This window comes from Myotis lucifugus, unplaced genomic scaffold (assembly GCF_000147115.1).
Source record: "Myotis lucifugus unplaced genomic scaffold, Myoluc2.0 scaffold_197, whole genome shotgun sequence".
NCBI classification, from domain to species: domain Eukaryota; kingdom Metazoa; phylum Chordata; class Mammalia; order Chiroptera; family Vespertilionidae; genus Myotis; species Myotis lucifugus.
The window spans coordinates 1923571-1946148 of record NW_005871245.1 but is presented as its reverse complement, the minus strand read 5'-3'; the positions used below and the strand labels follow the sequence as shown (position 1 = coordinate 1946148).

At 53.9% G+C, this 22578-nt stretch overlaps 2 protein-coding genes across 3 annotated transcripts in view; both read left to right on the top strand.

The window, feature by feature from the left end:
- Window positions 1-3638: 3638 nt before the first annotated feature.
- TMEM222 (transmembrane protein 222) lies at window positions 3639-14409 on the top strand. Of its 2 annotated transcripts, none has more exons than XM_014463086.2 (6): window positions 3639-3861; window positions 9169-9253; window positions 10467-10498; window positions 11999-12095; window positions 12178-12308; window positions 13383-14409. In XM_014463086.2, exons 1-6 carry the CDS (start codon window positions 3668-3670, stop codon window positions 13468-13470), a joined length of 627 nt encoding a protein of 208 aa, XP_014318572.1. In that variant the 5' UTR covers window positions 3639-3667; the 3' UTR covers window positions 13471-14409. The 2 variants fall into 2 exon arrangements, 1 of the variants encoding a protein (XP_014318572.1); XR_002831290.1 differs by having other exon boundaries at window positions 3642-3861; window positions 12178-12403.
- Window positions 14410-17384: 2975 nt separating this feature from the next.
- The window catches only part of SYTL1 (synaptotagmin like 1), an 8722-nt gene continuing 3528 nt past the window's right edge, over window positions 17385-22578 (top strand). The window contains 8 exon segments of the mRNA XM_023760985.1: window positions 17385-17801; window positions 19398-19626; window positions 20539-20687; window positions 20871-20943; window positions 21028-21073; window positions 21515-21587; window positions 21841-21941; window positions 22070-22276. Of these exon segments, the coding sequence (XP_023616753.1) occupies window positions 17771-17801; window positions 19398-19626; window positions 20539-20687; window positions 20871-20943; window positions 21028-21073; window positions 21515-21587; window positions 21841-21941; window positions 22070-22276 (909 nt within the window). The 5' untranslated portion in view covers window positions 17385-17770.

Sequence of the window (22578 nt, the reverse complement as noted above, 5' to 3'; positions counted from 1 at the left end):
CCCACACACCACACACACTCTTCAGAATGAGCAGCTCCTCCAGCCTCCTCCATGATCGCCCCTGGTTCAGCCCTGCTTCCCTGGGTTATTGATTGAGGAGGTTCTTCCCCAGAGCCTTAAAGGGGGCCACCTATGGTCAACAAATAGCTCCAGTGACACTCCCTGAGCACTTCCTATCGGCCGGATGCTGTGCTGAATACAGGAACCAATAGATCCAGTCAGTTCCCTTCTCAAGAAGTTCGCAGTCTCTTGGGGGAGACAGGCATGTAAACAGCTAATGCAAGTGCACATGAATATTCAATAGGTAGAAACAGCCTCCGTGCTCTGGGAGCAAAGAGGAAGCATTTGCTAGAAACCTTGAAAGTGGTGGAGAATAGAGGAAGGGCATTCTGCTGAAGGAACAGTGTGAGCAAAGACATGAGGTATGCAGTGCCTCTGACTGGCAGACATCCCAGTGAATTAATGCCAAGCAAGTCCCAAGGGAGACAGAGATGAGGGTGGAAGAGAAGGTGGGGGCTGGAGGACGGATCGTGGGGGGCCTTGAATGTCAGGGTGAGGAGTGAGACAGCCAGAGGGAGGTGTTATGTGAGCCCTGGGGACTTGTACATGGGGCCAAGAGAGAACGTGCCCTGAGTTCACCCTTCAAACAAGCAACATCTTACCCTCCTAGCTTTCCCAGCTTGACAGTTCCAGCTCTGCCCTCCTTCCCTCCCCCAGCCTGCCCTATAAGTGGATCCAGATGGTCATTCCTATTTTAGGTCGTATGTGTTGGGGGAGGGGTAGCTATGAGCCCTATCAATCCTCTCCTGAGCTCTGTTAGAGGAGCTTCTTCCAGGACCCCGCTGTGATCCTGAGCCTGGAAGGAAGTGTTAGTCTTTGATGGAGATTTCCCATCTGTCTGTGGGTGATAGGGGTGGCAGCCACAGAGGAGGAAAGGGCACAAGCCAGGACGGTTTTTACAGTGGGTGAGAGAAACAAGGTAATGTGTATGTGTGAGAGGGGCCTTGTGGATGGGCTTTGGTGGGGAACAAGCCTGGGGTAGGTGCCCCAGGGGAGTCAGAGGAGCTAGACCTCCAGGTATGTGGCCCTCCTCATGTGCCTGCCTAAGACATGCAGCTACCTAGGCCAAGGGCAGGATGGTGCAGGTCATAGGGAAGGGAGCTAGGGCTCTCTGGTCAGAACCTACTCCAGAGCACTGTACCAATCAACCTCCATGGGTCCCTTAAAAAAGCTTGGGGCACCGAGAGGTAGCAGGTGATAAGCTAGGTTCCTGTCCTTAGACTGTCTGTAGACACCAATGAAATATTTGCCATTCATCCAATTTAGCAAGTATTTATTAAGCAAATGCTATGTGCTAGACCAGTGGTTGGCAAACTGCGGCCCCTTGAGTGTGGCTCTTCCACAAAATACCACGTGTGGGCACGCACGTACAGTGCGATTGAAACTTCGTGGCCACACTCAAGGGGCCAAAGAGCCGCATGTGGCTTGCAAGCCACAGTTTGCCGACCACTGTGCTAGACAATACTAGGCATTGGGTTTACAGAAGTGAATAGGGAGTTCCTGCCCTCAAGGAGTTCCCAGCTTAGTGGGGGAGTCCAATAGTACACAGCTACAAATGTGCTGTGAAGAAAAAGAATAGGGTGTCTCAGGGAGAGTGCCAGGGGCTTTCTAATTTAGATTGGGTGGTCAGGGAAGGTCTCTCTGAGAAAGTGACATTTAATCTCAGATGGAAGCTAGCCAGTTTAAGTGTTGGGGGCCAGGGGGGATTTCAGAGAACAGTGTGTGCCAAGTTCCTGGGCATGAAAGAGCATGGCACATGAGAGGAATGAAAAAAGGCCAAGATGACTATAGTATAGTGAACAAACAAGAAAAGGGCATATGTAAATGCAGGGCCTTGTAAACCATGGTAAGATATTTTTGTTTATCTGAAGTGCTATGGGAAGATACAAGGTTGTCAGATTAGTACTTGTGTTACTACTACCCAATTTGTGGCAGGTCCTGAGAAAGACTTTTAGGTTGTTTACTCATCTATACACACAATAAAGGACTAGAATTACGAGTTGACAATGACAGTAGAGGAATGTCTAAGGCATAGACCTCCCTCAGAGCCTGTGATTTAGAAGATTAGATAGCTATAGTGATTGAATTAAGATGTAATGTGATTAATTCATTCAACAAATACATACGGCACACCTGATCTATTCCAAACCCTGTGCTAGATGCCCTTCAAGGATCACACACCACACATGGGTCACAGGAGAAGCACAAACATACTCAAAGAGTTTTGAGTGGGTTAGAGTCATTTTCATCTGTGATATCTATGAGGTCTTTAAAAACATCCAACCATCCAATCATTCAATAAACATATTTGGCATCTGCTCTGCACAAGGAACTATGCTAGCTACTGAAATCAAGGACCTTAGAGTTCCATAACAGACGGACATATCCCTCAGAATGCATTAAAATATTAGGTGTTGTTCGGCTGGTGTGGCTCAATGGTTGAGCATCAACCTACGAACCTGGAGGTGATGGTAGGATTCCTGGTCAGGGCACATGCCCAGGTTATAGGCTCGATCCCCAGTGCAGGGAGTGCAGGAGGCAGCCGATCAATGACTCTCATCATTGATGTTTCTATCTCTCCCTCTTCCTTACTCTCTGATATCAATAAAAATATATTTTTAAAAAAATACTAGGTATTAAAAAACAAGACAGCAGCTTTTCTGTAGATCAGCATTGAGGGAGGGTGATTCAAGGGAAGAAGACCTTCCCAAAAAGGCGTAACTCCCACCTACCTTGGTGGACTTGTCCATATCTCCCTCTGGCCCAGTTTTTAGTGCTGTCTTCCTTCTTGTTTCCCTATTTCCCTTTTCCACCCTGCATTTTTTGGTCTATCTTGGCATCCTTTAAAAAGCTCAAAAAATCCAAGATTTGAGCATGGTTTCTTTATATGGCTGTGTGATATACCTTTCCTAAGCCTCAGTGTTGCCATCTGTACAATGAAGGGATCTGAGCGCATCCGAAGCTCAGGATTTACTCCAGCACGTTGTGCTCTGCAAGGCCGTTCCTTGCACAGCTGCACGGTTCCCTCCACCCCCCTCTCACCCCTGTGCCACCTGGCAAACATCAAGACGCAGCTCAAATATCTTCAGGCAAGTCTCTACTTCGACACACAATATTTTAGTCTATCCTTCCATTATGCTACCACCGCCTCGAAAGAGATGATGGGATGAAAAGGGCAAGGGAGACAGGCTTGGGTTTGAGTCGTGGCCATTTACCTGGCCGCTTGAGCCTCATCTGCTCACTTGTAACTTGGGAGAAATAACTAAATTCGCAGGTCTAACCAATTCATGGCGATTAAAAACAATATATATATCAAGTGCTTGGCGCCTAAGACGTGCTCAATAAATAGCGACTGCATCACCCCTTTTAGGAGCGAGCCCTCAGCTTACTGAATTACAGAGTTCTGGGTCGGTCTCCGTGCGGTGAAGGTGCAAACGCGCAAAGCTGGAGGGCGCCGAGGGCCCGTGGCCAGGCAGCCCAGGCCCTGAGGGACGCGACTCCAATTCCCGGTGGGAAGGCCAAGCTGGGAGGACCCCGCCTCCCGGAAGTGACGCCACGCGGAAATCAGCGATCGAGCAGGGGCGGGCCGGAGCGGGGCGCGCACAGCATGGCGGAAGCGGAAGGGATTTCGCCTCTCCTGTTGCCGCGGCAGCCACCCCCGCCCGGGATGGCGGAAGTGGAGGCGCCGACGGCGGCCGAGACGGACCAGAAGCAATCCAGCGGCACTGGCGGCGGCGCCATGGACGTGGAGCGGAGCCGCTTTCCCTACTGCGTGGTGTGGACGCCCATCCCGGTGCTCACGTGAGTTTTCTCCGGTGTCCGCCTGTGTCCGCGCGGAGTGCTCGGGCCGCCCAGGGCCAGCCTCCGGTCCGATGCACAGCAAGCCCTTCCCTCGGGCCCGGTCCACAGGCCTGGCCCCGAGCGGTGCCGGTTTCTGCTGAGGGTGGGTCGTGCCCCCCGCCCTCATTGCACCTCAGAGTCAGGGAGAAGGACGATTGTAGACCAGCGGGAAGGGTTCTGTGGCTGGGAAGCTCGTACGCAGGAGGGGCCCTGACACGGCCTGAGAAGACATCGTCACATTCACGGTTTATTCGTTTCTTTCTGTGCACGAGCTGCCCCGCCGAGTCCGGAGGAGTTTGTTAGGAGCATACCCGCCCCTGGGATGTCAGTATTGTTAGGGCCCCAGAGATCTGGGATTCGGCGCTTTGTCTGACGGATGACCCCGGAGATTACACACCATCTCAGCTGCAAAGCGTGTTTAGGTCCCAGGGTGCTTGCCTCCCAGACAGAGGTGCTTTCTGTGGCATTAGCTTTCATCGGGAGAGAACACAGGCAGTGTTGCCGCCTTTTTTTTTTTTTTTTAGCTTCTGGCTGGGGAGACCTGGTTTGCCCTCCCGCTTCAGCCTTTGACAGCTGATAATGGCCACTGCTCACAGTGCTGGACAGTTGCCCAAGCTCTCTCTCTCTCATATTTTTCTCTGAATTTCACAGCCACGTTCTAAGGTAGGAAATGCCTTCTCAGGTGGTGAAGCTGAGCCTGTATCATTAAATGTCCTTTTTATTTATTTATTTTTAATTCCTCACCTGAGAATATTTTTCCATTGATTTTTAGAGAGTGGGAGACAGAGGGAAAGACAGAGAAATATCGATGTGAGAGAAATACATCGATTGGTTTCCTCGGCCAGGGAGGAGCCTGCAACCCAGGTTTGTGCCCTTGACCGAACTCGAACCCAGGACCCTTTGGTCCCCAGACCAGCGCTCTATCCACTGAGCCAAAGAGCTCATGTGCACATAAAATGACTCACCCTCCAGCAGTAGGGAGAGAGACAGGTGAACCACCATCTTCGCACACTGATGTTTGCTGACCTAGAGCACAGAACTAGGAATAGATGTGGCACAAGGAGCTGCCATCTCTCTCTGGATGGGGGATCAGAGGAGAAGCAGCTGAATCCAAAGATCTGTCCACCCCCCTCAGAGAAGTTGATAATTCTTCATGAAAAGTCAGATAATAGTTACTATTACTAATAGAAACAGCTAAGATTGGGTACTTACTCTGTTCTGGGCCAAACATTTTATATTCACTATCTCATTCAGTCCTTACATCAACCAAATGAAAATAGATACTGTCATCCCATTACATAGATGAGGAAATAAAGGCTTAGAAGCCAGCATGGGGCTTTTTCCTTTTTAAAAAAAATATATTTTTATTGATTTCAGAGAGGAAGGGAGAGGGAGAGAGAGAGAGAAACATCAATGGTGAGAGAGAATCATTGATTAGCTCTCTACTGGGGACTGAGCCCGCCACCCAGGCATGTGCCCTGACCAGGAATCGAAACGCCATCTCCTGGTTCATAGGTTGAGGCATAGGTTGAGGCTCAACCACTGAGCCCCGCCGGTTGGTCTGTTGGGGCTTTTTTCATTGAGATATTCTACCTTCCCAGATAGAAGCTCCAGCATTCGCTCATTCATTCATTCAATAAATAGTTATTGAGGACCTATTATATACCAGATCTGCATAGAAAGCAGTTGTGGAGCTTGCCTTCATGAAGCTTCCAGACTGACAAATACTTTGAGAGTTTCTGTTTGGGGACTTCCCTGGGCACAGGGCTCTGATGTCTCTAGCCTTTATTCCTTCATTCTTAATTTCCATCAGCAGATGTCAGCACAGCTGTGGTATGTGGAGTACTGCTCCCAGACCTTCTCCCCAACTAGATGGAGGAATTGGGGGGCGGGGCAGGCAGGAGGGGCCCTGAGGCTAGGGTCTGAGAAACCAGCAAAACTACTTTCTCATAATTCTGAGTCTGCATCCTGTGGCCACTATGTGTCTTCAGCAGCTTACTCTATGCCAGTCCAGCTGATCAGATAGCACGTATTTATTGAACACATCATGATAACAACACAGCAACTACCAAGTGCAAGGAAGTGTGCTAAGCACTTTACAAAGTATATCCTATTAAATCCTCGCAGTAGCCCCTCATTGAGGTAATTATCATTACTATCCACCTGTCACTGATAGATGAGAATGAGTAACTCGCCCCAAACCATCCAGCTGGTGTGGTTCAGTGGTTGGGCATCGACCCAGGAACCAGGAGGTCACAGGTTTGATTCCTGGTCAGGGTTGCAGGCTGGATCCCCGGTGGGAGGTGTGCAGGAGGCAGCTGTTCGATTGTTGTTTCTCTCTCATTGATGTTTCTATCCCTCTCCCTTCCTCCAAAATCAATAAAAAAACAAAACCAAAATCAGGACTCAACCCAGGTCTGATTTCAGAGCCTGACTGACTCTACTCTTAAATGTGGGGCATTCATTCATTCATAATTTAGTCAATGAATACTTAGCTCCAGCTGAATGCTAGGCATTGCCTTAGGGCAGTGGTCGGCAAACTGCGGCTCGCGAGCCACATGCGGCTCTTTGGCCCCTTGAGTGTGGCTCTTCCACAAAATACCACGTGCGGGCGTGCACATACAATGCGATTGAAACTTCGTGGCCCATGCGCAGAAGTCGGTATTTTGTGGAAGAACCACACTCAAGGGGCCAAAGAGCCGCATGTGGCTCGCAAGCCGCAGTTTGCCAACCCACTGCCCTTAGGGGCTACTCTGATAAATAAGAGAAAATCCTGCTCTCTTGCAGCTTACACACTCGTGGGAGGAGACAGACAGTAAACATGTAAGCAACCATCATTTCAGAAAGCAGTAGGTACTATAAAAAAAATGAAAACAGAGTAATGGGATCTAGGGTGCCTGGGGGTGTGTGTGGCTACTGTAGAAGGCATGGTCAGGGAAGACCTCCGAAGTTACAGTCAAGCTGAGACCTAAACAATAAGAAACGGCCAGCACTCTAAAGCTCCGGGGAAGAGTGTTCTGGGCAGAGACTAATGCAAAATAAGTGTTGAAGTGGGAGGATTTGGTGCCCTGGAACTGGAGGCAGGCAGTGTAGCCAGAGAGAGGCATGAGGTGACTTCAAGGGGTAAGTAGGGCGAAACTATTGAAAGGAGTTTAAAGTGTAATAGGAAGCCATTAATGGGTGTTAAGCAAAGGAATGATGGAATCTGAATTATGTCAAAAAAAACGCTCTGGCCCCATCCTCTCAGGTGCTCAGGCTGCAGACCTGGGAGACCTGTATCCTATGGAGAATGATAAAACTGTCCAGTCTTTCTTTTAAAGATCTTTTAGCCCAGCCAGTGTGGCTCAGTGGTTGAGAGTCCACCCAGGAACCGAGAGGTCACTGGTTTAATTCCCAGTTAGGGCACTTGCACAAGTTGTGAGCTCAGTCCCCAGTAGGGGATGTGCAGGAAGCGGCCCATTCATGATGTTTCTCATCGATGTTTCTATCTCTCTCCCTCTCCCTTCCTTTTCTCTCTAAAAATCAATAAAAAGATGTTTTTTAAATAAATAATTAATTAAAAAACAAAGATATTTTAATCCATTGGCTTCTCACCACCACCACCAGTTCTGTGGTCAGGATCACCATCATTTTCAGAATAACTTCTGAATTCACCACTGTCCTTCCCTCCACTCCTGTCCTCCTCCCATTCTCCAGACACATGCAGCACTTTGCAGCTTCAGAGTTTTGCTTTCTGCCTGTTGGCACCCTGTTCTTTCACAGGTAAAGTTAAAAGTCGCCTCATCTGTGAAGTCTTTACTGACTCTGCCCCAGCCCCACATAATCACTTCCTTGAGCTGCAACTCCCCAGGTTTTGCCCCACCTCCCTAGCAGGGTGCAGCCTTGAGACCAGCACCTGGCCAGTGGCTCTGCCAGCCCTTAAAATGGATCAGTCTCTCCAGCCCTTAGAGCCATGCTTTTCAGACTGCAGACTAATCTGGGATTCCTAGGTGGTTTGCATATTGGGGTCCATGTGAGATTTGGGTTTTTAAATGCCCATGACTTTTAAGAATTTGAATTTTTAGTTCCTGGAATTCACCATGCTGTCGTCCTAATCTCTACCCTTGCACATACTGTTTCTTCATCATTTCCTCAGAGAAGCCTTCCCTGAACCACACACACACACACACACCCCGATTGGTTTAAATGCCTCCTCCACCTTTAAAAAAAAATAACTTTTCATTGAGCTATAACATATACCATAAAATGTTTAAATCTTAAGTATATATGGGACTCAGTGAGTTTTTACATACATGTACTTATGTCACCAGGTCAAGGTAGAGAACATTTGCAGTACCCAAAGGGCTTCCTTATGCTGGTCAGTTTTACCATGGAGATCACCCCTCTTTTGCCTTCCAGCACTACAGATTACTTCTGCCTTTTCTTGCACTTCATATAAACAGAATAGTATGTATGTTTCTTTTTTCACTCTGCCTTTTATCTGTGAGAATCTGTTGTGTGTAGCAGAAATTTATTGTTTTCCATTGTTACCTACTATTTCATTAAATGGCTATACCCCAGTTTACTTACTCATTGAGATACTAGAGGCCCAGTGCTTGAAATTCGTGCACGGGTAGGATCCCTAGGCCTGGCTACAGATCAGGGCCAATCAGGGCCTTCTGGCTGCCAGCTGGGGCCTTCCTTCGTTCCACGCCGCCCCCTGGTGGTCAGCGCACATTATAGCGAGCGGGCGAACTCCCAGTTGGTCGAACTCCCGAGGGGACAATTTGCATATTAGGCTTTTATTATATAGGATAGCTGATAAATAATAAAGTGCATATATTTTAAGTGTGCAGTTCAATGAGTTTTGAAAAATGTTGTTTCTGGCTATTTTACATAAAGGTGCTATGAACTTTCTTGTACAGGGCATTTGTTTCCGTTGGGTGTATACTCTGAGTGGAGTTGCTGAGGCATAGAGTATATGGCCAGTTTTTCGAAAGTGTTTATACTCCCACCAGCCGTGCATGAGCGTTCGGTTGTTCCTCATCCTCACCCACTCAACGTTATCGTCCTTTTGGTTCTAGCCGTCCTGTGGGATGGTCTCCCTTTACTGTTCATTGGCCCTTGCCCCTCTTCTGTGCTTCCCCAGCCCCTCCAGCCACCCTTTGGCACCTGTCACACACAGCTGCAGTTGCACGTTCTCACACTGGATGGAGTGTCCCTGCCGTCTGTCTAACCGGCTGCAAGATCCCCGAAGCTCAGCTCCTTCCCCGTCCTTTCTTCTCACAGGTGGTTTTTCCCCATCATTGGCCACATGGGCATCTGCACGTCCACAGGAGTCATTCGGGACTTTGCTGGCCCCTACTTTGTCTCGGTGAGTCCCCATTCCTCCCCCCTCTGGAGGGTTCCAAGGCATAAGTGGAAGGTTGGCCTGTCTTGCCTGCAGGCAGCTCCCTATCTCCCTGAGACCCAAGAGAATGCAGCCAGCACGCAGCCCGGGCCCTGGCCCTCTGGTCCTCACCAGTGTTTGACGCCTTTACCCCTTCTCTTGCCTCCAGGACAGGCCAGGAGGGCAGTGTGGCCAGAAGGATTCTTAAGTAACTGACCCAGCCCTTTGCCCACCCCTTGGGTACTGAGACATGGGTAGGGGTTAGAGGCAAGAGTGGAGTCAGACCATCCGGGAACCACATCTCTGGACCTTCAGAAGGTGGGAGTCACAAGCTGGGGACACAGGGGAGGCTGACATGGTTCCCTGGGTGTGGCCATGGAGAAGAGGGGGTGGGCCTCCTACAATGGATCAGCTATGTTCTCAGGTCTTTTGGGAGGAATGTGCCCAAAATGGGTGTAGTGGGCTTGTTTTGGCTATTTCGAGGTTGCAGCTCCATCAGAAGCTGAAGTAAAGGGGGTATATGGTGGCATCAGCCTGTTTATATTAATAGTTGTCATGATCATCTTACACAGAAAGGTCTTTCATAGCCATTGCTTTCACTGTCATATACTTTTATGATAATTTATCTTTGACCAGCTGTCAGCAGATTCTGAACCCAGAATCTGTCCCTACACATCTCATGTGGCAGGTCTAGGACCTGGCTAACATGCCTCCCTCATGGAAGGCCTCTCACCCCCCTCCCCCCTCCCCTGTCCTGCTCTGAATGCAATGGGACTGGCAGGTGCAGAGACAGGCTCTCTGGGCACTGCTGTTGGGTCGGGAGGTCAGGGTGTCCTCATTCATACCAGGAAGGAACTGCCTCCCTGCCATCAAAGATCAGAAATTGACCAGAGAACTTGAAGAAAATGAGGCCCAGAGAGAGTGAGAGAATTCACTCGGAGCCACACCAAGGGGCAGTTGTGGCTGGCACCCCGAGCCTTTGGTCTCGGTGTACAGGGCTCTGTGCCATGCTGCCTTCTTTCCACCAACATGCTGCTGCTGGCACTTCACAAACCGACCCGGCCCCAGAGCAGGGCCCGGGCCCCACTGCTGCCCACCCGACACACCTCCTGAGTCACTGCATTCCACCGCCAACCCCGGTCTATCCTCCAGGCTGGATGTGGGCTCCCCACTGACCTCTGCTCTTGTCCCTCAACAGGAAGACAACATGGCCTTTGGGAAGCCTGTCAAGTAAGTGAGAACACCCATGTGACTGGCCCTAGGGCCAGGTTCCTCCTGGCTGGGCCCTTTATCCACAGGCCAGCTAGACCTTGCCTCAGCTCTTCAAAGTCGTGTTTTCAGCTCCATTGCAAGGGTGAGGAAAGGGAAGAGACTTGGTCAAGACCACACAGGAAGTGGCAGAGTTGGGACTCACACCCAGGTCTGTCTCACTCCACAACCTAGACTCTCTCTCCTGTCCCTCAAGGAGTGAACACACCATTTAAGGTGTGGGAGGCATTGTTTGGAACTCCCCTGGAAAGTTCTGGTCGGAGAGAATAAAAGCAGTTCAGGTCCTCTGGGAGCTACTGCTGGCTGGCTTTAATTTTTCTCTCTCGGGGGCCCACCTCAAATGTGGTTCTGGTGACAATGCCTCTGTCATCTGTGTACTCGGAACAGCATCAGGTGCTCTGTTGCTAGAGGCTACACCCTGGAGGGCCGGGCCCAAGGAGTAGGAGCCTGCGGCTTCCTCAGGCAGGTGACCATGTGGGCCCAGGCCTGTGAGCTGGGTGTCTGCTGCCAGGCTGCTGTGTGAAGCTCCTGGCCCCCATTTCTGGGCAGGAACCCCTGAGCAGCCCCCGCCCAGGCCGTGGTGGTTTCTCACTGGTCCCCTGTGTCTGGGCCAGCAATTTTCAACCTTTTTCATATCCTGGCACACATAAACTAATTACTAAAATTCTGTGGCACACCCAAAAAAATTTTTGGCTGATTTGACAAAAAGAAAAAAAAAAGTATAATTGTGATTCATTGACACCAGACAGCTATTGTTGTGTTGGCTGTTGTCATTTTTTTAATTTGACAGTCTAAGGGAAAAGAGATCAGTGCCCTGACTAAATGGTCAGGTATTGCAATGCTTTAAAAATTCTTGGGGCACACCCGTTGAAAATCGGGGCTCTAGGCTTCGGTACCAAGCCATTCCACTCACAGCAGCCAGAGGGCGCTCTGACCTCCCAGCACTCCCTCAGGGGTCTCACCCAGCTTGAGGTTTATGAGCTTTAGCTTCCCTGGCTGCTCTCCCACTCACCCTGATCTCCTTGTGGGGGGAAGGGGGGAATGCTTTCTGATGGATAAACTCCTCAGGGTGATAGTCAAGTCGTCTACAACATGGCTCTACCTGTATCTCCAGCCTCACCTCCCGGCATCCTGTCACCCTGTTCCTCCCTTGATCTTGGCTACATGCTACGCAGTTTTGTGCCTCTTCCTCTGTTCAGGCTGTTCCCTCTGCCTAGGGTACCCACTCCCTCTTCTGTGCCTGGCTAACTCCTCTTCGGGCTGGACTCGATGTCACCCCAGCTGAGTTAGCTCATGTCCTCCCCAGAATCCACCTGGCATTGGGCGTATCACACTGTCACACGGCCCTGGACCTGGCTCTCCCCTGCAATTTCAATACCCAGCTCAGGGCCCTGCACAGAGCGGGCACCAGGGAACGTTGGTGGAGCTGAGCCAATGCCCAGAACCCCCCTCTCCCCTCAGGTACTGGAAGTTGGACCCTGCTCGGGTATACGCCAGCGGGCCCAATGCGTGGGACACAGCTGTGCACGACGCCTCTGAGGAGTACAAGCACCGCATGGTAGGTGCGCCGCTCCTGGGGGTGGGAGCCAGGGTGGGAGCTTCCCCCACAGCCCGGCATGACCCCGCCTTCCTGCATCCAGCACAATCTCTGCTGTGACAACTGCCACTCACACGTGGCGTTGGCCCTGAACCTGATGCGCTACAACAATAGCACCAACTGGAACATGGTGACAGTCTGCTTCTTCTGCCTGCTCTATGGGAAGTATGTCAGGTGAGCTACCCACCTCCCACCACCCCTTGGAGATGTTGAAGGTTCTAGAAGAACTAGCGGAGTTCCTGGTGGACAAGGAGGTGGCTGTGCTAAAGGTCAGCTGCACCGGGTCCCAAGCCCAGCTCTGTCACTTGCTCACTGAGATCTCGGGTGACTGCCCTGGCTCTCAGCTGCAGCTGTTCTTGGTAAAATGGGGGTAATGATTCTGGCTCCTTGGAGAGACTGTGGGTGCACAGGTAGACCCTCACAGGAGAGTGGGTGACTGCCCCACAGGGTCCCTTCCCAGCTTCCAGCGTCTGAGGCAGGGTTCTGAGCAGGTGGGCCCCAGTGGTGGCTCAGGAGGACCTTGGAGGTCACAGCTTCGTGACGTGTGAGGTCAAAGGTGTTAGTCTCAATTCACAGATAAAGGCAGCTCAGAGAGGGTGAATGCCCTGCCCACTTGGAGCCAGCACGCCCCTGGCAGCCAGGCCACCTCTCCAGGCTTTTCTCAGCTGCGCTCATCATTGAGAGCTTCTGAAAAGGAGGCTCTCGGGAGTCTTTACAGTCCAGAGGCTTTCAGAGGTCCCCTGAGAAGTCTGTAACTGGCCACGCACACACTGAGGCAGAGCCGGGGTTGTACCCAGAACCCTGACTCCAGCCACAACACTGTTCACTCTTGCTGACTCCTCCCGTCTCGGGGGCCCCATTAGGAAAGCTGTGTGCAGCCGGTGCTCCTGGCTTTCATGCCCAGACAAGGGCCTGGTCCTCTGGCTGGAGACCTCTCCCCAGAAACTGGGGTGGTTGTGGATGGAACCAGTAAGTTCTAGAGAAGGTGGGCACATCTTCTATCACCCACCCAGGGAGGTACCACGTCTCCACCAGGAGCCTGGAGCATCTCCTGCCAAGGACCGTAGGTGGCCGTCCTCCATAGTGGGTGCCAGGCCCAGCCAGTCCCTTGGTGGACCAAATTATGGGGTGAGGGCATGGTTCCAGAAGCTTCCTCGGGGACAGCAGCCCCTCCTGGGTTGGGATGGATGGGGCTTGGGGTGGCTCACTCACCCGGCCCTTCCCACCAATACTCCCCTCCCCTCTCAGCGTCGGGGCCTTCGTGAAGACCTGGCTACCCTTCGTCCTCCTCCTGGGCATCATCTTAACTGCCAGCCTGGTCTTTAACCTTCGGTGATGGCTGCCTCCTGGCCCTGGACCTGCCACTCCTTTTGGTTCCAGATTCTTTTCCTCTCCCCAAAAGGCAGGGATGGGCCTGCTGCTGGTTTTGAGCCAGGAGTCTGGGCTAGGTGGGCTGGAATAGGCTGAGGATGAGCAGGGCTGGGGGGGCGGGGGGTGTGGTTGCGTATGGTGTCTCACTGGTCACTCAGAAGTTCCCTGTGCCCTCCTCCCCAGGCCGGTGACCCCTGTGCTTGAGGCACCCTCTCTGCCCATCTGTTGGAAAGGCTTTAACTTCTCCCTGTAGCTGCTCCTGTGCTGCCTCAGCTCAGTGCCTGGTGGGGAGGGGAGGGCATTTGGAGCCACCAGACGGGTCAGAGCTGGATTTGGAGCCTGTTCTCCTGCCAGGGCTCGGTCCTGGGGGGGGCGGGGAACACTAGGAAGTTTCCATAAGCTAAGCCACCTGGGCCTCTCCGCTGGCCTCCGGAATGGTCCAGCAGGGCTGGGTGGCCCCCTTTGGCCAGAAGCTGCACTAGGGGTAGTTTGTGCCCCATCTGGGGTCCTCCAGACCATGCAGCCCCTTATTCCCACTCTCCCAGGGCCCATCTCCCACTTGAGCCCACATCCCTCAGCAAATTGGGGCCTGGGCCCCCCAGTCAGGCTGGAGAGATGAGTGACACTGATGTGTCCAGAGTGACACCCTGCAGACCAGAGCAGCGGAAACAAAGCCTGGCCCTGGCCCCAGGTGTGGGCCTCACTCTGGGGATGGCACCCTTGGGTCCAAGATGTGCCAGAGCAGCCAGCGCCATCACGGAGCTGAGGGGAGCTGTTTCCTCCTCACCAGGGCTCCCTCTTCTCTTCGCGCTGTGGGAAGGGCCTGTGCTGCCCCTCACCCCTGCCCCACCGATTCCTGTGGGGGGGGGGGGGGCTCCCTGGACAGGACAATAAAGAATTTTAACTCCAGAAAGTGCCTTGTCCTTTGTTTCTCCCTTCACGTCTTCAACTCGTACCTCCTTGGTGTCCTTGGGTACCTCTGCCCCTGGCAAGGGGTCTGGTTAAGTCTTCACCCACTGCCTGGCTTCCAGGGTCGGAGCATCCCCCCAGGCATCCTGCCCTGGGCCCAGGCTCTGGGAGTCCCTCCCCCACCATCCCAAAGCTTTCTCTTCAAGGCAAATGAACATTGAAATCCTTCCCGTACTCCCTGTGGGGAGGAACTTGGCAATAGGACTGGGGTTGGGGCTGAGCAGAGCACAGCCCAGGGGTCTACAGTTTGGGATAAGCTGAGAGAGCCCCAGCCCCTGGCTCCTGCCAGTTCATCAGTCACATGGCCAAGTGCCTTGTGCTGACCCCCAGGGATCCGGTCGCTGTCCTGCTCCGTGTGCCTCCACTTGTGGCCTTCCGGGCCCTGCATCCTCCACTCCACACGCCCTGCCCTCCAGCCTCCTCCCACTTCAGTCCTGTGCTTCCCGTGTTAAAATCATGGCCTTTCTGCCCAAGCCCAGTTTAAAAGTCACTTCCTTGGAGGAGTCTCCTAACCGTGCCCTATGCCGTGTGTCACTTAGTTGAACTAGTAAAGGATTTGGTCTCTGGATCTTGAGCCCTTTGTGTTCATCCTGAGAATGGCTTTGAGGACGGCTCTAGCTGTTGGGCCTCAGAGCCCTGGATCAGCTATCCCAGCTCACCCCAGACCCGCAGTGCTGCGGTTTCCAAGCCTGGGGTTTCTCCCCACTTCAGAAAAATTCCATTTTCAAACATCTTCCTTGCATAGTGGGGTCCATCTGAGAATTGATTGGTGGGGGGAGGGGGGAAGGGTGAGTTCCGGTACAGAGAAAAATCACAGCAAAACGGGAATGTTTTAAGGCCTGCTGCCTGGCAGGGCTCTCAGTTAGCCTTGCAGAGAAAGGACATGAACAGGGGCCATGAAATCACCCAGCAGTTACTGAGTACTGGCTGTGTGACAGCCTTGTCACGGAGCCTGTGAGGTCAGTGTGTCATCCCCGTTTTACCAATGAACAAATAAGCAGAGAAGTGAACAGGTAGGACAAGTAGCACCATGTTCAAACCCAGCAGCTTGGCTCTGCAGCCCCCACTCGGGACCACCCTGTGAGATGGCATCGCTGGAGCACAGGGAGGGAAGTGGGGAGGGGCTGTGTCTCCGAAGGCTTGGGGCACTAAGCAGCTGGCCACAGCGCATAGGCACTGAGCCCATGCCCACAAGCAGGTGGCCGCAGGCGGGGAAGCACTGCAGTGGGGGTAGGGAACGCAGATGGCCAGGGCTGTGAAGGGACAGGGAGTAGTCAGCAGTAAGGCTCTGAGGACAGTGGTACCTGCATATGTTTATTTATGAAGGGATCTCATTGAATTGTAATGAAAACCATAAATGAAGGGATTACCCCCATTTAACAGGTCAGTAAAAAGAGGCTCAGAAAAGAAAACTGACTTGCAAAAAAGTGGGGAAGGATGGACCTTGGGCTGGGGCAGATGAATGCCCCCCAGGTGCTCAGAGTGGTGATAACATTACTGGAGCCAGTTCTGAGGAGGGAGGAAAGGAGTGGGGTGTCATTTAGTCCTCTCCCGGCCCCACCTCCTCTCTTGGGGGTCTGGCCCTTGAATCCATACCAAGAAGGGACAATCCATACCAAGCAGCATGACAGGCTGAGTGGAATGAAGCAGACTTGTGGGGTCTCAAAGCTTTTGTGTGGCCTTGGTCCATGGTCTTAAAGTAAATGTAATCTAGGGCCCAAAGCCATTCACAGGGTAGGGCAGAATCTGGGAGCAGAATGGGATGCCCAAAGGGATTCCCCAGGGACAGAGGGTGTGGGAGCCTCGCTGCTGTGGCCAGCACTTCCCAGGAGACATATGTGGACACAGGGGCAGTGGTTGTGAGAAGGGACTATGTTGGAGAGGGATCACCTGGTACCCACTATATGCCAGCTTGTGCCAGGCACTTTCATTTCCCTTATAATAGGCTCTTCGCACTCTGCTGCCCAGTTTGCACCAGAGGAAATTGCAGCTCATATTGAGAGACCTGCTCAAAGTCACATAGTGGCAGAGCAGGAGCTACTCAGGGCTGTCTGACTGCAGTGGGCAATCCTTCCATTACCCTGGTTCTTATAAAGGCTTCTAACTTTGCTTTCAAAGCAAGTTCCCATCAGCTCCTCAGCGGGGAGGGTGGGCAGCTACTCATTCTACAGATGGGGCAGCCAAGGCCCAAGGGTGACCGGAGTGCAGCGTAGGTTGGCAGTGGAGCTGGGGCCAAGTCCCAGGCTTCTCCTGCCCAGCAAATCGGCTCTGGGTTTTCTGAAAGCAGAGACTAGGGCACACGCACCCCTGGGGAACCAGAATCCAGGCCCGGTTTTGCATCAGGCCCTCCTGAGAAGGTGTTTCCTCCTCCTAGTGGGGCTGCCGGTTGAGTCAGCCTTAGTCCCTCACTGCTCTTCTGGTCCCTGAAACTCGGCTGCCAGGGGAGCTGGGGCCACTTACGAAGGTGTCCCCTCCATACTGGATCCCTACAGGTAACCTGCTTCAGGACGGGGGTCCCCTGCCAGTGTCCCAAAGGGCAGGCACTGCCACCTGGTATCCTGAGCACCCTCTGGGACCTTGGGGGGGGGTGCAGGAGTGTGTCTGAGACTGGAACAGCCAGACAGATGGAGAAACCCTTGTATTGACCCATGGATCTGTCCCATAGTGTTGAAACAGAGCAGGAAGGACCTGTTGATTCTGCCTCTGGAAGGAGCGGGGACAGCAGGAAGGCCTGTGCTGCTGGGGATTCGGAGCTCAGGTGCCCACTGCCCAGCCCCAGGCAGACCGACAAGACAAGAGCAGGGTCAGTTTTACAGAATGTCCTCTCACCTCCATACACATGCGTGTGCACATGTGTGTACGCACACACATACACACACTGGTGGTCCTGAGGGTACCAGAGTACACACTGCAACACACAGCTCAGTTACACATACAGCACAGTAGGAAATACACAGTGCACACACCATACAACACTATCACCCAGAGAGTCACTGAGCACATCACACAGACAACAGCCACCAGTCAGCATCACACCGTGACATGACACACAGGCAGTGATATGATATTCAGCAAAATATACAGTCTTCTCGATCCTCAGTACCCAGACATGCCTGCTGGACCGACTGTCAAAACAGCACAACTCAGCAGAGACATCACCGTGGGCTCACCCAGCAGCCACAGAAGAGCCCCAAACGATGCGTTTGCAACACCCAGTACCTTGAACACAGTAGATGTGCAGGAGCTAGTGTTAACGTGGAGCATGCAGGCATTCACACAGGCCATACAAATGCCTGATGGAGACATGCAGGAACCCCAGGCTCCCAGGTGAGGGTGGGGCAGCCGGGGAGAGGGCTCGCTTGGGCTTGGACACTGACTCAGCCAGGAGGGCACAGGGCGCAGGCAGCAGGCACAAGCCAGGACCTGCCTTCCCATGCAGCCCAGCCTGGTGCCCTGGCATGGCAGGGGACAGGAGGGATGGGAGATACCACCCAGTGGGCTCAGACCATGGCTCTGCTCTGCTCTGCTCTGCTCGTGGCCCAGTCATGGGCCCCTTGCCACGTCCACACGCCCCTCAGGGCTGAGCAAATGTTTTGCTTCCGGAGTCACCATTCTACCTGAGCAGCTGGAGCTGCTTTGCCAGCACTTGGCCTCCACCACTGGGACCCTAGCCAAGTCCTGGGTCAGGGAGGGTGGGGGACCCACGTGGCCAGAGCCAGGGGCTCAGGGGGTCTGGAGAAGAGGGCAGGGCTGGCAGCTGGGGCATTCCTGGTCTGTGGGAGGGGGTGGGTGCGGCCGTTGCCTCGGTGCGGGGGGAGGAAGTTGGGGGTGTAGACTGGGGAGGAGGTTGCCTCAGACAGGAAGACCAAATGGGCCAGGGCAGGGTGGAGGTGAAGGGTGGAGGGAGGGCACCCACATTAGGAGGTTCCAGGACGGGGGGTGAGCAGATATGTGTGTTTTGTGTGTGTTCATGCCCCAGGTGTGTGCAAATGTTTAATTAATCAAATGTTTACCAACCATCTGTTGTGTGCAAAGTACTGGCTTTGGGGGTGAAGGCCTGTCCCTACCTTCAAGGAGCTCACAGTCCAGTTGGGGAGCACTGTGTGTGCAAAGGTCTGTGTGGTCTGTGGATATCTAGGGACAAGTCTTTGTCCCAGGACTTATTCTTGTACAGGTGAACCCGCCCTGTGGGTCCTGCCTCCCTTCGTGGGCATGGGCCTGTGTGCAGGCTTAAAGCTGTGTTAGATCATCTCTTGGTTTGGGCATGACCACATAGGGCCCTTCATGGAGTAACAGGTGTGTGCGTGCCTGACCTTGTACAGGCATCAGTGTGTATGTGTGACTGGTGTATTTACATGTGTCAGTGTGTACGCATGTGTCCCGGGATAGTGTACGCATGTGTCCCGGTATAGTGTACACATGTGTCCCGGGATAGTGTACACATGTGTCCCGGTATAGTGTACACATGTGTCCCGGGATAGTGTACGCATGTGTCCCGGTATAGTGTACACATGTGTCCCGGGATAGTGTACACATGTGTCCCGGGATAGTGTACGCATGTGTCCCGGGATAGTGTACACATGTGTCCCGGGATAGTGTACACATGTGTCCCGGGATAGTGTACACATGTGTCCCGGGATAGTGTACGCATGTGTCCCGGGATAGTGTACACATGTGTCCCGGGATAGTGTACACATGTGTCCCGGGATAGTGTACGCATGTGTCCCGGGATAGTGTACGCATGTGTCCCGGGATAGTGTACGCATGTGTCCAAGGGTGCATCTCATGCCACCTTGACCTCAGCCTTCCTGGGGTGGTATCCTGCCCACCACCTAGAATGTATTTGGGCAGAAAGAGGCAGTCAACTCCAGGATGTGCCCTATATTTGAGCAGGGCTTGACCTGACCCCAAGTCTGTCCCCAGGGAGCCATGTGTGCCCAGTGGGGGCACTGCCCCAGCTGATGCCTCAGAGGGGCCACCCATCTCAAGAGGGGCTCTGGGCCCCACCTTACCTCCTCATGGCGCATGAGCCAGAGCCCGAGGCCGATGGGCTGTTGGACCTCAGCTTCCTGACAGAGGAGGAGCAGGAGGCCATTGCCGAGGTCCTGAAGCGAGATGCCCACCTGCGCCAGCTGGAGGAGGGGCGAGTCAGGTGAGGCAGGGCGAGAGGTGGGGGCCTCAGGCACCGGGGGGCCCACCCTGCCCCCACCAACCTGCAGCCTGTCAGATATCTGAGTAGTTCTCGTTTTTGCCGTTTGGTTCCTTGTACCCCTGGCCAGCTCTGCTTATCACCTCTCGCAGCCTCCCTGCCTCCGGCCTTGTCCGCTCCGACCAACCCTCCATACCGCAGCTGGAGCTCCTCAGATCTGTCCTTCATATGCCTTGCTGAACCCTCTCCTGGCTCCTCAGCATCATGTGTCAGGGGCAAGCCCGGAGCGTGGTCCACAGGCCTTCCCGATTGGTCCCTGCTAGCCTCCCCCATCTCATCTTCCACCAGTAACCACCACCCTGACACACACAGTGTCCACTAGAGCCATGCAGGTGCTCCGCTGTCCCTGAACACACCCACCTTTCGTTCCTGCTTCCTGGAGGAGCCCAGTGGCAGAGGAGCACAGGACTTACAAGTAGTGCTTGGGGACAGGCACCTCCTAGCGATGTAACCTTGGGCAATTCACCTGACTTCTCATCTGTAAAGTGGGGCTAAGGAATCCTACCTTATAAAATTAGGAGGGATTAGGCATAGTAGTCACTTTAGTGAATAAATTCTTCTTCTCTACCTGAAGAAATCCAATTAGTCCTTTTAGAGGCAATTCAAATGCTGCCTCCTCTGGGAAGCCCTCCTGAATTCCCACAGGCAAAACTGGCACTTCTTATATCCATCATGGCACCCACCTCACTATAATATACCTGTCTATTCTGGACTCGGTCTCCCCACCAGCCTGAGCTCCTCCAGAGCAGGGATCAAGTCTGATTTGCTATTGTGTCCCTGGCCCCAGGTACAGGGCCTGGCAGATGGCTGGGTGAATGGTAACAGCCATGCCCCCCGCCCCTCCCAATCCTCCAGCAAGCTCCGGGCTTCACTGGCAGACCCTGGGCAGCTGAAAATCCTGACGGGGGACTGGTTCCAGGAAGCACGCGCCCGACGGCACCACCATGCCCACCTTGGCTCTGACCTTGTCCGAGCCTCTATCCGCAGGAAGAAGAGCTCCAAGGGTGAGAGATCCTCAGGGCAGGGCAGGCCTTGTGCAGGCCGGGCACCCAGTGTATGTGGACAGGTAGAGGGCCCCTGGGTCCCAGTCCCAGCTGCCCCTGGTATGTGTGCCTTTGGTCGGGTACCACCCCTCAGTACTACCCCTCTGTGGAGGGGGGTTCACAGAGCTTCTCACCTGCATGCAGGAGAACAAGCTCTGGGTAGCAATAGGGAAACCGAGGCTGCCGGGAAAGAGACGGAAGAGGAGTTGGAGCCCGGGTGAGTAGCAGTGGCGGGGGGTGGGGGGGGTGTCTACCAGTCATCGGGGTCCCATCCCTGACAACCGCTTCTCCCTACTCCTAGACTCCTCATAGACAAGGCCCCCCAGGAGAGTCCCAGTGAGGCGGAGGTGAGTGATGAGTGACTGAGTGAACTAATAAAGGAACGTACCGGAGAGTAGAGGTGGCATGTGCTGGGAAAGAGACCCAGCCTGAGAATCAGGTCTGTGTCTGTCATCCTGTTCTGTCAGATGGGAGTATGGACCTCTAAGAAAGTCCCGGAATCTGGCTGTTACTGGGGAGTAGGGACTGAGCAGGTCGCGGTCTGGGACTCAGATGCTACTGTCCCCCACTAATGGGACGCTGGGAGTCAGGCCGGGCAGGCGCTGAAGTGTGACGGGGTGTGAAGTACAGGTCCGACGGGCCCTGCAGCTGGTTGCAGCCCTGCCCTGGTGGCTGAGCTAAATCTAAAGGGGGGCAGCCAGCTGGAGCCCCTGACCTATGACCCCATGATAACCTTTAACCCTTCATCACTAGTTCCCACTGTGACCTCTGCCCCTTGCTTCTTTCAGGGACGTGATCTCCCCTCACCATATGTCCCCCCAAAAGCATCAGATCATGAGGAGGAGCCTCAGGCCCAGGAAGGTGAGTGGGCGGATGTGTGCTGGGGAGCGCAGAGAGGTCGTGGGGATCAGAGGCAACTCTGAGGGGCTCCAACCATCTGTTGACCTTCCTCCTCCCCCGGCGTTGGGGGTGGGGGGGCAGGTGGTCTCTCTGGACAACCCCAGGGCAGCACTAGCGCCCCGATCCTCAGGTCATGGGGCTGCAAACCAGCCTCTCCAAACGTGTGCAGGGCGGGCTCAGAGGGGCTGGTTCAGCAGCTTGTGCCCCACCCCAGCCCCCGGCCCCGGGGGTGCACAGGTCTACGAGCAGGAGGCGGGCCCGGAGCCGGAGCCGCCAGCCAGGGAAGAGGAGGGGCCGCAGCCCCGCCCAGCCCAGGTAGGCGGAGCGGCCCGGCGGCCGCAAGACCCGGAGCGGATCGAGAGCGGGGAGCGAGCCGTCCGGGCCGAGCGCCGTCGGGGCGGGGGGCTGGGGAACACGGCGCCCCGACACTTCTCCCTCCCCAGAGCCAGGCGGCGTCCAAGATCCTGGAGAACGGGGAGGAGGCCCCCGGGCCCGGCCCCTCGCTCGACCGCGTGCTCAGCAGCAGCTCCTCCGTGTCCAGCCTCAACTCCTCCACGGTGAGGGGGGCCTCCCCTCCCCACAGCCTGACACTCAGCCCCTCCTGACCCTCCCTCGGCCCCCACCCCTCCAGCTCCTGGGCCGGTTACCTCGTAGTGCCCTGCACCGGTACACCTACCAATGTCTGTATCAATGAAACGCGGGCACTTTTTGCTTTTGCTTTAAAAGATTTCAACATTCCGAACAACGAAGGAAAAAAGGAAATATAACACCTCTCAGGAATTGTTCTGTCCGGATGACAGGTATATGGATCGTCACGGTAATCCCCTCTCTGCGTTCGAACCCCTTTGAAAACGGCCCCACACAGACCGGATACTGCCCAAAACTAGCCCATCTCCCAACTACACTCTGAAAGAGTCATTCATCTTTCCAAAAACTCACTTGCTTTTCCAAC